Raw genomic sequence first — 13,637 nt, 5'->3', positions numbered from 1 at the left:
TCTGTCACCACAGCATCTCTTGTGCTGGCCTTTGCAAAGCTGTCTGCAGGCATTTTGCTGCTTGTGCTAGCGATGTTGGGTTGCACCACCCAGGCTTGGGCAGTAAGCAAGAGCCAGCTCCCAAGCCTGGACACAGGGAACGCTGAGCGGAGCTGTTGCTTTTTAGGTGACCGTAGTTTCCTCCCCCCTGCCCAGGAGCTCCTGGATGCAGGCAACATGAGCTTGGAGCTCACAGGTTCCGTGACCACCACATTGGTTCCATCATGAAGCTTTGTAATTCTCAGTATTGGCAGCAGCCTAAGGTGCTGCTCTTGCTGTGCCCTGGCCATGGAGACATTTGTTTTCTCTCCAGGGCTCTCATGTGGGAAAGGCTTCTTCCTAAGCCTGAGTCTGGATCCTGCAGGCTCAGACCTCCTGGAGCCTGGACTTCTTCCCAAGCCCACCTGCGAGAGTACAGACCCATAGCTGTTTTGCTGTGGGCTCTCTCCAGATGTAGCATCTTTTGATTGCAAGTACTTTCTTTTCTTCTGCAATTTCCTCCTCTTTGATTTTCCTGCTTGGAGGCTTTTCAGGTCTGGCAGTCTCTTTCCACCCACAATATCACATTTCGGTTTCACTCTGGCACCTGCCACTTTCCCTCCTTTGCTTTTGTTTGCAAACGTCAGGAGCTGGATATTGATTGAGAAATTGCAAGAGACAAATCATTCCCTGGCTCCTCTGCTTTCCCTTGGTGCCTGCTAAGCTGCAATTCACAGCCAGCCCTAAATGATCCATTTCCCACTTGCTGGGGGAGTGGAGCAATGCTCTTGTATCCCGGGTTTTGTTTAAGAGCTTTGTTTTCTTTGCAGGATTCTCGAGGATAGGGTAGCACTGGCCCACTTCTCAGCAAACCCTTACAATAGGAAGATCTTCCTATTGAGCTGTGGAAGGGCTCTCTGGCAGCTCTCTGCATCAGCCAGCCCATACCAAGCCACCACCAGCAATGCTCTGATTTTGCCCCAGGAGTGAGGATTTGCCTGGGCATCCTTCACCTTCCTCTGACCCCACCAGCCTGTCTTGACCGTCATCAATGGTCCCTCTGGGCCCCTCTTTCTTTGGTGCAGAGCCAGAACATCCTTTGGTAGGGCTTTCAGGTGGAAAGCTCTATTCCCTTGCATGGCAAGTCTTGCAGCAGCAGGGTAATACTAGGAGGCACAGTAGTGATGGGCAAATCCTACCTTCTTGATTGCTGTGCCAGGACTTTTCCCCTTGTGTTAAAATATTTCCTGCTATGGGAGTGCTGAAGAAAAGCCCACCAAGCACAGGGTCTGGCTCCCTGCCTCATGCAGCTGGAACTCGGTGGCACCCAGCATCAGGCATTTTTGTGCAGAACTGGGAAAAGTATAGACTATGGCAATGCTTTCCTGCTGCAAATCTTTTTTCTGCGCCTGTTGGGTTGCAGGGTTGCCTGAGGGTTGGCAGGGTAGGACCTGCAGATATTCTGTTGTGTGCATGGGGCAGAGGTTTAACAAGCCTTCAGCCTCATTAGTCTGGCTGCGGGTCTGTGTTCCCGACAAATTTATCTGCCTCCATCTCACCATTTTCTTTTGCTTCCTGATGGTGCTTTGTAAGCTAAGCCCTTAGGGAGGGACAACCTATTTCCTTCCCCAGCTGCAACTTTGCCTGCCTCCATCATGCCCCATGACAGTGCAAAGAGACTGGAGGAGCTGAGCTTGAGCCAGCTCCTGAAAGGGAACTGCTCCTCATCTTCCTTCCCCTGTATGGGGATCGAGTGCAGGAGGGGTGGAGGGGCTGGAGAGGGGCTTGGTGCCTTTGTAGCCATTTGGGGAGCTTTCTGGGCCTCGTGAGGCACTAGAAAGCCTTCCCTGCTCATTCTGAACTCTTAGGTGCTGCTGGCTGCAGACTTTTTGTCAGGGGGGCACCAAGTCAGCATCGTTGCTGTGCAGCCTGGTCTGGCAGTCATCCTCTCTGGTCTCCAACATGTACTGTCACTTCAGCTTTGATGGGGGTCCTTGGGAACCAAGGGAGTCGAGCAAAAAAATCAACTGTTGGGCCAGGAGGGCTTTTTCAGCATAGTGGTTTGGTAGGGAGTTTTGGCAGGGCATCCGCATGGGGTGAAGATGCCCAAGTAGAGCTTTCATGAGTCTCCAGACACATGAAGAAGGCTCCCTCTTGTGGGGACCTGCTGCAAGGGTGGTCTGTCCCAGTGCCAGGCAAAGGACTGGGGCTGGGGAAACTGAGGCACAAGGAGACAAAAGGACCTGCAACGGTAGAGGCCAGGGTGGACTTTTCAGTCCTGACTCCTCTAGAGACCAGTGAGCATTTCATCTCTACAGAGCAAACGGGGAGCTATTAAGGATACAGGGAGATCTCTGGGTAGCACTGCCTCTCTTCTGGGTGGAAGGCAGGGCTCTATGTCCCTCGCATCACCTTATCAATGGCTCAGACCCCACCCTGGTGCCCCTCTTTTCCCGTTCCCCAGGCAACTCCCCCTCGGATGAGTCGGAGGAGCGTGAGCGGGACCCCAAGGTGCTCACCTTCCCCGAGTATATTGCCAGCCTCTCCGAGTCAGGCACCAAGCGCATGGCAGCCGGTGTACGAATGGAGTGCCGGAGCCGTGGGCGCTGCCCCTCCTCCTGCCCGCTCTGCCACATCGCCTCCAGTCCTGACGTGCCGGCCGAGCCCATCCTGCTGGAGGTCACCAAAGCAGCTCCCATCTACGAGCTGGTCACCAACAACCAGACCCAGCGGGTGAGGAGCCACTGGCTGAGGGTGGTGGGGTGGGCATGGGAGGTGACAAGACAGCATTGGGGTGGTCTTTGCAAGCACTTTGCCCTAGTAGCGTCATGTCAAGTTGTGGCAGCCCTTGTCCATTAGCCAGCCCTGCTCTCCAGGGTGGACGGACTGTGCTGAACCCACCAGGGGATGGATGAGCACTGACTTGAGTGGTAGCAGGATCGGAGCTCACCTGCCTGGTGCTCATCCCCTACTCCTCTCTCCCAGCTTTTGCAGGAGGCCACCATGAGCTCATTGTGGTGCTCAGGCAGCGGGGATGTCATCGAGGACTGGTGCCGCTGTGACTCGAGTGCCTTCGGGGCTGACGGGCTGCCCACCTGCGCACCTCTCCCGCACCCCATGTAGGTCTCCACACGTGCCCAGCCTGGCCTCTTAGTGTGATGGGTCTCAGAGGAGGCAGCGATGGCCAACAGTGTGGTTGCAGGAGGTGGTGGGGCTGGGGGGGGCTGTATGGGACAGGTTTGCAAGTGGGTGGGGGACCTGGAAATCAGGCAGAGGGTGCAGACATGCAGTGTCTTTTCTAAATTCAGCTGAGGACTGGGGAGCTGTTTTTGGATCCATCCTGGCAGAGCATCCTCAGGGAAGGAGCCTTTTGGACCAGCATGCTCAGAGCCAGGGTAGGAAAGGGGGAGTCACTTCTCTCCTGAGGTTGCTCTCTCCTATGGATTGATGGCTTTGAAGCCCTTTTGCTGTGAAAGAGTAATGCAAAAAACCCCCCTATACTACCTTACAGAAACCCAACTCATTTCTGGTGCAATTGTTCATGGTCTGCACAGCAGAGTGAGGCCCACTAGCAAACACACTCATGCTGCCGTTTGCACCAGTCATGGTGCTAGAGAAGTTGTCTTCAGCATCTTACCGCGTGCCTCAGCCTGGTGGTTTTGCTGCCTTTTTAAGGCACAGAGGAGCAGCAAAGCAGTGATAGACATGGGTGAGGGTGAGCACAGGTGGGTGGTGAGGACAGCTGGCAGACCTTGCCCTCCCGAGATGCTGACCAGCTGGCATTGTCCCCCAGCCTGCGGCTCTCCACGATTCATGAGCCCAGCAGCACACTGGTGGTGCTGGAGTGGGGGCACTCGGAGCCCCCCATCGGGGTGCAGATCATCGACTACCTCCTCCGTCAAGAGAAAGTCACCGACAGAATGGACCACTCCAAGGTGGAGACAGGTGAGTGGGGACTCCACTGGTTCTCTCTGGGGAAGATGGGATGGAGATGTTGGAAAGCCTCTGTCTCTCTCTTTGCAAGGGGATGCTGCAACATATCCACTATCCTGTGGAAGTGAAAGCAGCCCCTCTCCTGCCCACCATGCTGCAGAAGTGGCAGCTCCACGCCATGGTGATGATTCTGGAAAAGCAATGGGGCCATCTCTGCACCAACCTCATGCACGAGCCTTGGTCCCCTTTGGCATAAGGCAGTGTGGCACAGACCTCAGCTGCTCTCCACAGCCCTGGGGACACCTACATTGTCACCCGTGACGCATCCTCCCCTCTCTCCTTAGAGACAGTGCTGAGCTTCGTGGACGACATCATCTCCGGTGCCAAGTCACCCTGCGCCATGCCAGCCCAAGTGCCTGACAGGCTCTCCTCTACCATCTCCCTCATCGTTCGCTGCCTGGAGCCCGACACTACCTACATGTGAGTCACCCCCTCTATGCTATGCTGTGGGAGCGCCATTGCCCTGACCGTAGTGCTCCTGTCTGATGCTGGCTGTCTTTCCATAGGTCTTAGGAGTCCAGAGCTTCACCTTATTCCTTCTCATCCAGGTTCACACTCTGGGGAGTCGATAACACAGGAAGACGCTCTAGGTCCAGTGATGTGACAGTCAAGACGCCCTGCCCTGTGGTAGATGATGTGAAAGCTCAAGGTGAGATGGAGGGAGCTGCTGGACAGTGATGTGGGACCAGGAACAGGGAGTTTCCCCCTTCCAACATGTCCCCACACATGTCTCGTGTCCTGGCTGTAACATCTTATTCACCCATGGTGGCCCAGGTTCTGCCATGTGGTGTTGAGGGCTGGTGTGGAAGGTGGCAGGAGGCAGACATCCTCTCCACAAACAGACTCAGAGGTCTTTGTGCTGGTGGAGTGGTGCGAGGATGGGTGGAGGGGCAGGCATTCAGGACATACCAAAACAGGCAAGAAGACCTGCCTGCCCTGCCCAGAAAGCAACTGGTAGTGTTGGTAGCAGCTATGCTTAAGAAACCCCAATTGTGTAGCTTCTTGTAAATAAATGGTGTTTCACTAACAGTATGTGATGACACTACCCGTTTATTTTCCTAATTGGACCAAACTATGGGAACCTAACCTGGACTGAGGCTGGAGAATGCCATCTACTCTGTTGCTCCTCCATTGGGACCTTGTCTTGATATGACATAAATCATAACTCAGGGGACAAATCTTGGCTCTGGTCTTGGTTTTCCTAGAGCTAAGCTTTAGCCTGGTGGGCTTTCTTCATGCCTTTTCTTGCACCTCACTGAATATCCCCTGTTCTTTTGCCCAGAAATAGCAGACAAGATCTACAACCTCTTCAACGGCTACACCAGTGGCAAGGAGCAGCAAACAGCCTACAACACTCTGCTGGACCTGGGTTCCCCCAGCCTACACCGGGTCCTTTACCACTACAACCAGCACTATGAGAGCTTTGGGGAGTTCACCTGGCGCTGTGAAGATGAACTGGGGCCCAGGTAGGTTTGGGAGCTGGATTGGCTTGGCAGACAGGCTTGCCCACCAACAGGCTTATCCCTTGTAGATGCTGGTCAACAGGAAGGTGGCCCTCTGGCAAATCTTATGAATTTGATGATAGAGCTTAGAGTCTCACAGTGGGGTTCTTGTTTTGCTGGATGCTGTGCATATGTTTGAGGTCCAGTCATCTCCCTTGAAGGACCACAAACATAGGACAAGGTGGAAGGTGGTAGACCATTGTCAATCCATCGTACTTGTCCATCCCACCAGCATTATACCATTTCTGGAGTTTTGCCTAGTCTATTCATGCTATGGTGGGAAGGGGATGGGGTTCTCTTTTTCCCTCAGTGGCTGCTGCCACAGGAAAAAAGGCAGAAGGTCTTGGAAAAATAATGCACTTTTGAGGAATAGAGGTTGTTGCAGGTGAGAAGGGGAGGGAGTGTGTTTGGAGCGTGTTGCTAGAGAAAGGTTGCAGGCATTGATGGAGGGAAGAAGGTGCAAGGAAGGTGGTTGTACTTTCAAGCCTGCTGGAGAAGGTGACACAGAAGAGCTTCATTGTGGAAGCTGCTAGATGAAGTGCATGCAAACACACACACATGTGCTCGGCCATGACAAGGTCAGACTTGGCTTTCCTCCTTTTCCTGGTCTTTGGCTTGAGTTGAATGCATCTCTGTGTGTTGAACTCACTGTCACTTGTGGTCCAAAGCAGTCAGTGGATTGACCTTGGGTCTGAACTGCACGCGTTCCCTCCTGTTTCATCCATGTCTGTGGTCATGTAGGGTGATCTCAGGGCCACGAGTGGTTTTGGTGCCCAGGCAGAGCTGAGCTGCCACGGCATGTTTTGGAGGAGGTTGCCCTGAGCTCTTCCTGGTTGAAACAGTCCCTTCAAGCCTGAGTGAGCACCATGTCCTCTCCCCAGGATCCTAGAGGTCACTGCAGTGCCTCCAGCTGCCTGGGGATGGGGTGCGTGTGAAAGCAGCCAGACATTCCCTTCTCCCCATGTCCTTTGACGTCTGCTTTTGTCTGCATGGTTTCCCAGTAACGTGGATGTTTCCAGTCAGTTTAGCAAGCTGGGCTGGGAGATTGTGTGGGCTGCAGTGGTGTTTCATAGCATCTGGCCTCCAAAGAACTGGGGCCTTGAGCCCGTCTGGGAACCATGATTACTTCAAATGTATGTCAACAACAGCTCCTATCTATGAAATGCATGGCCTCCACCTTACCTCCTGCCCCACACCTTCTCTTGCTTGTCTCACCACTAGCTGTCTTCCAGCCCTGCTTCTTCAGGTGGTCACTTGTGGATTTCTAGAAGAGGACTGGAGATCCTCTGTGTGCCTTCTCTGTCCCCCAAACTTCTGCTAGATGGTCAGAAAGACTCACCAAATAGCTGGTGGCTGCCTTGCACTTAGTGGCTTAGGTATGTCTCCTAGTTCAGCTTTGGTGGGAAACTCCTAAGAGATCCTCCGCTCCCTGGGGCAAAGCTGGGGTCTCTCCTCTTTCCCCTTTTCCCATTTATGTTGTAAGAAATGTGAGGTCTCAGTGGTGACATCCCAGCACATGGAGTCTTGTTAAGGCTGAAGCTCCCACCAGCACCTCTGCCCAGGGTTGCTTCATTCCCATGACACCAAGTGGGATCAGCAGGCTTGGACTTGCGTATCACCTTTGTCTCGAGCCCAGCTGTGGTGATGCTGCTCTGTCTCCATTTCCAGATGTGAAATCCAGACCTGTTTTGCACAGACCATCTGACATCTGTTGTGATGGTTTGCATGAGGACTATATAAAATTTCTTACATGACAGACTGGAGTCATCACACAGCCACTGCAATCACCAAGGCTGAGCGTTGCTGTCGCTGCTTGCTGCCTCAGTGAGGAGACCAAGGACCAGACAGAACATGAGGTGGAAGCTACCTCCCCAAGCCCCACGAGGCAGAGGTGCATTGGCATGGAGCAGCCAGAAATGCCACTGAATTGCCCAAATGTTACTGTTTGCTCTGTGAATCTATGATCCAGAGGTTTAATTCCAGCCTCTGGAAATGCTGGAGCACTTAGGATGAGATGACGCAAGTTGCTGATGAAGTGTTTGCAGCTCGCGCTACTTGGAAAGAGATATTTAGGCAGCTGCAGTGGGTTCTGGTGATGAAAATCTTGGAAAGCAGACCTGTTTGATCATCTGCGAGGGCGAAGCATCCAGACTGGTAGTGACAGGACAAATCACTTGCAGATGACATTATTTAGCCAGCAGACAGGGTGTTTGTTTGACTGTTGCTGGTGCTCCTTTGAAGTCCTGGATGTGGACCCACACGACTGATTCTACCATGTCCCTCCTCCTCCATGCAGCCATGCCACTTTCTGGCTCTGCTCACTTGGTGTATGCTCAGTTCCCTTCTTGGCGATGCTGGCTGCTGGACTGAAGGAAGCAAGGGTGTGTACAGATAACTTGTCCGAGGTTATGAAAGCGAGTCGGTCCCTCCCAGTCTGAGAAGGGCTGCAGAGAGCCCTGGGCTTTGCACAAGGAGAAGAAATGGGTGGAAAGGCAAGTAATTTTCAAGCAATAATAAGTGAAAGTAGGATTTGATGCAAAGCCTGGTGAAGTCTGGTGGTGTCTATGGGCTTTGAGCCAAGACCTGTGGGATCATATTCAACGTTCCTGTTAGGGTACCTGTAATGCTGGAGGAAGAGAGGCAGTCACAGCACCTTGCCTAGGTCTCTAGATGTGGGGACCAAGACATGTGAGAAGACAGCTACCTTCTTAAGGCCCGAAGACCTGGCCACCTTGGGTGGCTGTCTCCAGAGTCAGCACCATGCTAAGCACCTTCACCTCTCTGCTGTGCTGTGGATGTGAGCCCTGGGCCTGCATGTGTCACAGGGCTACAGAGCTCGACAGCCTCTCAGTGGCTCCAGACTGGCCCTTGGAACTGCAGCCACCTCTGTGATGGACATCTTGAGGGTTTCCTCTCCAAACAGCTCTCCCTGGCCTGGAGGAAGATGTGGAGGGACTGTGGATATTCCTCCATGGTTGGTATATGTACCCTTGAGCTGTCAAACCAGCCACAACACAGCCATGTACTCCGGACACAGCCCCTGCTTATCCAAGTAAGAATGTGACAAAGATGCTTTTTTTAACATAGCATCACGATTTGTGCCTCTGCTGCCTGCTCTGTTTTGAAAGATGCTGAGTTAAAGTTACCAAGGAGATGTATCTTCTCTCCCCTGTCTATACTAACCCACCAACTGACCTTGAAGCTGGCTAGGAAACTTATCTCAGCTCTTGAGACACTTAAACTTTTGTCTGGGTTTCCAGGCAATTGTGATACTCACCTTCAAGACATTTAATTTGAATCCATTACCTCCACATTTGCCAGTTTCCCTGGAGATCACCCAAAGTGCTAGGCAAGTTTAAAATGAACATAATGTGTTTTATCTGAACAAATTGTTTTTCTTGATAAAAGCATTAGAAGCACAATTTCAAGAGGAAAAACGTGAAAAGAAGGCAATACAATTTAGGTCATATTTGGCCAGGATCCGCTGCACTTTTCCAATATCTCATCCAACATAGGAGCTGGTAATTTAGCACTTTCTGGCTACTAGATACAAGCCCACACCGAGGCTGTGTTGCCCTGGGGGTGCTGTGTGTCCGTCTTCTGCTCAAGATGGATTCCTCCTGGACCTTCTCTCCCTCTGTCCCCTGACATTCTCTCCTGGCTTCCTTGGCCGTGTTGTGTCTCTTTACAAAGTGCTATTGCCGTGACCTCCTTTCCTTGTTTTGCTCTCTGCAATTGGAAGATGCAAAACACACGTGCAAAGAACTGGGGTCCTCCGCCACAGTATATGCATCAGTATATTCCTTCTAGTTTGCGTGCTGTCCTGTGGGACACGTCCTAAACTGTCACTAAACATTACAAGTTGTATACCAGGAATGTCATTCATTGTACTTATATGTTGTGATATTGCATCTTATGAGGATCATAATTTTTATCTCACGTTCAGCCTTCCATACAAACCCCCACAAGCCAGGCATGATGTTTTCAGTGGATTTTTTTTCCTAAATCTCCTTCATGCTCAGTGGTGTCCTGGCATGCTGGCTCCCAATACTCTTTTCTTCTCTACCAAGTCCCCCTCAGCCATGTGATGGCAAGGGAATGACACTCCTGGCATGACTGCTTTTTCCCTGCCCTTCCTGATGTGTCACTGGAGGTGTCCTACACCAAGCTATGAGTGACCAGCACAGTTCCCAAGCATGCAACACATGGATTTCATGGAGAGGACACATGTGGTGACACTGCCATGGGCTGGCCACACACGTCATGCCTGACACCTTTTAGCATTTCTCCCCACTGCCTGCAGTGCTGTTTGCTCCCACTTTCCCATCCTGTTATATTTGGGGTCCAGTAGCTGCAGCAGTGACTGGTGATGCCATTTGAGTTGTTGATGATGTCCATCCCAAGGGGTGTTGGGGGATTCACAGCTACTCCTGTGACTATCCCCTCACTAAACCCTCAGCACACCTGGCCTTGTTGTGGGGATGATATGGGGTGGAAGAAGAAGCGGGGACAGGGCAGGGAAGTGTAACGTGAGTCCCAAGACAAGTGCAGCAGGTCCAGCACCACCATGGTGGCATGGGCATCTCAGACCCAGGTAGGGACTGTTCACATGTGCATTTAGGCTTGCGGTGCTGCCACGGGGCTGGTGGCTGCCCCCAACCCCACTTGTCCTGGCAGCGTTGGGTTCTGCTCAGCTGCTTTCCATGCTGCCCAGCTCTTGTATTATCTCTTCTCCCTCCAGGACCTCCCGTGGTGTCCTTAACCATCTTTGCTTTTCTCTCCTCATATGCTCCTCCTGCCCTTCCCGCCATCCCCCTGTGGTGTGTTCATCACCCTCACCGCCCCCTTGTTGTCTGTCTCTCCTCGACATCTCCTCTTGCCTGCCCTCACTGCAGGAAGGCTGGCCTCATCCTCTCACAGCTGGGGGACCTCAGCAGCTGGTGCAACGGCCTCCTGCAAGAGCCCAAGATCAGCCTCCAGCGTTCATCCCTCAAGTACCTTGCCTGTCGCTACAGCGAGATCAAACCCTATGGGCTTGACTGGTCAGAGCTCAGCCGGGACCTCAAGAAGACATGCGAGGAGCAGACGCTGAGTGTCCTTTACAATGACTATGGTGACAAGGACTACTGAGGGTTGCGGGTGCCTGCTCTCATGCTGGCCTTCCCACAGGCATTTGTGAGGGTTTTATACACAGACCCATGGGGGGGGGGGGGGTGGGGGGTGTGTGTCTCTGATGTTTCTGGAGGCGAAAATTCGAACTGGGGAGCAAAACCAGCTGCTCTGTGCAGGACTGACTCAGTATTAGTTTTTTCTTTGACTTGGCCAAAAGTCTTTCTAGTTAGAAGTCTTGTGGGACCCAGTTTTCTTGGTTTTCTTTTATTCATTTTACCAAGAGGTTCCTCAGCATTGACAGAGAGGGCAGGTTGGGAAGCCACAGCCCTCTCCTCCTGCCCCATCCCTGCCCTGGCTGTGAGGACCATCCCCAAAGCTGGGGGACACTGATCACAAGAGAAACATAGTGACACAGCCAGAACAGGAGAGTAGGGGATGCAGAGTTGGGAAAAATGGAGGCAGGGCACGCAGGTCAGGTTGAGATGCTAATGGTTGTGACTGAGCAAAATAGCTGCTGGATGGCCAAGAGGATTGGGATTTTTTTTTTTTTTTTTTTTTTTTGCAATTGTAAGGCATGAGATCTGGATGAGACCTGGCTGAGCAGTGGTGTCATTGCAGGGCAGGGCTGGCGTGGTGTCACCACCTGGGGCGAGGAGAGAGGGGCATTGATGAGCCCACCTCTTCAGGTTCTTCTGTCATGGTCGTTGATGCTCCAAGATGCAGAGTCCTCCAGAGCAACGGCAGCTTGGCCTCAGGTCCAGCTGGACATTATGAGCTTTCTTCTTGTGGGACCACATTTCTAGAAACTAAATTTAAAAATCCCTTCCATTGTTTTTTATTTTACCTACCATAGTAAAGACTTTAAAGCAATGTCAAACTACTGCTCAGGAGAGCCCCAGCCAAGACAGCAGCTCCCAGACAGAGTGACAAGGCTGCCTTCTGCACCAGCCAGGCTCCGCATGGCAGGGGGAGTGGGGTGTAGCACACACTTACGCAGCAGCGTAGGATGGTCCTGGTCCCAGAGAGGGCTCAGTGACATGGCACGGCGGGCAGACTTCTGGGGGTGTTGCTTGCCCATGTTCAGGCTCACATCTGCGGCTCTCACCAGTGACTTTTTTTTTTAAACCAGAGAACTGGGGTTGTCCTGGGACACTGGGCTTGATTCAGAGCAAACTGTTCTCCAAAATCCTGTTGCCACTGATGGTGTTGGAGGCAGCAAACAGCTTCCTTTTAGCTTCAGCTTCTAGCCTGGTTTGCAGAGGAGGCATCTCTGGACTTGCCAGCTGAGCACCTTTGATCTGGACAAGGCAGGAGCTCTACAGTGGGACTTTTACAATGCCTTTTCAGAGAGAAATTTCCTTTTCATTTTTTCAGTCTTGGCAGGAGCAATCTTCAGCCTGTCTCTTATGATTTTCTGCCTCATTCCTCCTCCTACCTGCCAAGGACACGGCTTGAATATTTGTGTGGTGCTGAGAGGGAGGCAGCTGTGGTCCACAGCCAGTCACAGCCGGCAGTGCTGCAATACAGTATTTGCTCAACAGCAGTTCAGTATCTTTCTGCAGGACCACATAGTTGTTTGCTCTTCCCTTCTTGCAGGCAGACCTCTCTTCCAGGGGTAGCTGGCCTGGACTGGGGAGCTGCTGGGAACAGCCACCAGCAGTCAGTATTACCTGGGCATCCCTGTGTTGTTTCTGTAACGAATGTGTCTAGCAGGGGTCATCAGGCACCTGCTCTTTGCAAGAAGGAAGTCTACTGGGTCATTTTGGCTTTTTCTCACACGTTTCTCCTTATATTTTGATGGACCTGATGCTGCTGAGGGCTCAGGGCTCAGAGCAAGACTGGTGCCATCTCTATACACAGGTATATGTGGGCAGGTGATCTGTACCGAGCCACTGCTCCTTTTCCTTTCAGCCACTGGCAGTCTTGGCCAAGACACTTTGGGTTATCCTTTTCCTTCTCCCAGAGCATGCTGAGACAACTTTTAACTTCCAGCTGGGCAGCCGTGCAGGGATGGGCAGAGGGCACCTCCGCTCAATGCCTCAGAGGGATGCTTGAACGAAGGCTGCTCTGGCCCAGACACAAATTAGTTGCTCGCCAAGTAATACCGCTTACGTGGCCTTTATATGAAATGCAGACTGTTTTCCTTTGGGTAGCAGACTCCTCTCTTTTATTGCTTACTAGGTACAGCAGCAGGGGTGGGAGTGGTGAAGCCTGCCAGCCACTTGACGTGATGCTGCCAGGAAAACCCTGGACTCCCCCTGCGTTCACACTTGCCTAGGTTACTTTTTTGTCCAGACCCAAGATTTGCACCGGGGCTCTGCAGATGTTTCTGTTCTGCTGCTGTGCTTACATTTCAGAGCCTTTGCATGGTCAACCAAAACCCCGCAGCACCATCAGCCGCCTGGGCCGGACTCTGCTCCCTCAGCCCCTGCTTCCCCATCGGCTGGGAGATGGACGACCCCGGAGGGTGAGGGGAAAGCCTCCCGTCCAAGGTCCTTCGACAGCACCCTTGCACAGTTGGACAGGACTCAGCATCCCCATCCCATGATGGACCATGCAGACTGCTGGTGGGGCTATGCTGCACCTGGCTGACCTCTGTGGCGTTGCTGTACTTACTGTACCAGCAGGTCCTGCTGGCATGGCATGTGTGCAGGGCCATTTTCATGATGAGCCTGGCTTTGTGAAGGCTTCCTTCTTGGTTTCCTCGCTCTGGCTTCGCAAGTCAGATTTTTGCCCAAACTTTGATTTTCTGGTCAAAATTCCTCAACTAACACATACGTCCATCTCAGACAAATGCCAGCAGCCTGACGTGGTGGCCCAGACTGGAGCAGGGAGTTGCACCATGGCTACAGATCTGGCCTTGGTGGGATGTGTTGTATGGGGCTTGCTCACCCAAAATACCTGTAGGCAAGCCCTGGGGTGTGCCCTTACCTGCAGAGCTGACACTGTCCATGACTGCCGTAGGGTCCTACTGTTGGGTCTGCACAATATTTTCTCTTTTGGACTCCTAGT

The 13,637-nt window shown here is 52.5% G+C and overlaps 1 protein-coding gene across 2 annotated transcripts in view; it reads left to right on the top strand.

Annotated features, from left to right (window-relative positions):
* Nucleotides 1-12,903, top strand: part of ASTN1 (astrotactin 1) — a 55,945-nt gene extending 43,042 nt beyond the window's left edge. Inside the window, exons 17-23 of one of the 2 annotated variants that reach the window (XM_086462381.1) lie at nt 2,483-2,751; nt 3,004-3,137; nt 3,812-3,963; nt 4,296-4,431; nt 4,560-4,660; nt 5,294-5,477; nt 12,807-12,903. In XM_086462381.1, the coding sequence (XP_086318507.1) occupies nt 2,483-2,751; nt 3,004-3,137; nt 3,812-3,963; nt 4,296-4,431; nt 4,560-4,660; nt 5,294-5,477; nt 12,807-12,903 (1,073 nt within the window). Of the gene's footprint in view, nt 1-2,482; nt 2,752-3,003; nt 3,138-3,811; nt 3,964-4,295; nt 4,432-4,559; nt 4,661-5,293; nt 5,478-10,408; nt 10,644-12,806 lie in introns of those variants that run through there. The other variant, XM_086462380.1, reaches the window with a different exon arrangement.
* Nucleotides 12,904-13,637: the final 734 nt, after the last annotated feature.

The sequence above is a fragment of the Leptosomus discolor genome, chromosome 3, assembly GCF_034619465.1.
Source record: "Leptosomus discolor isolate bLepDis1 chromosome 3, bLepDis1.hap2, whole genome shotgun sequence".
NCBI classification, from domain to species: domain Eukaryota; kingdom Metazoa; phylum Chordata; class Aves; order Leptosomiformes; family Leptosomidae; genus Leptosomus; species Leptosomus discolor.
Note: the sequence above shows the minus strand (reverse complement) of the source record. Positions and strands in the feature narration are given on the sequence as shown.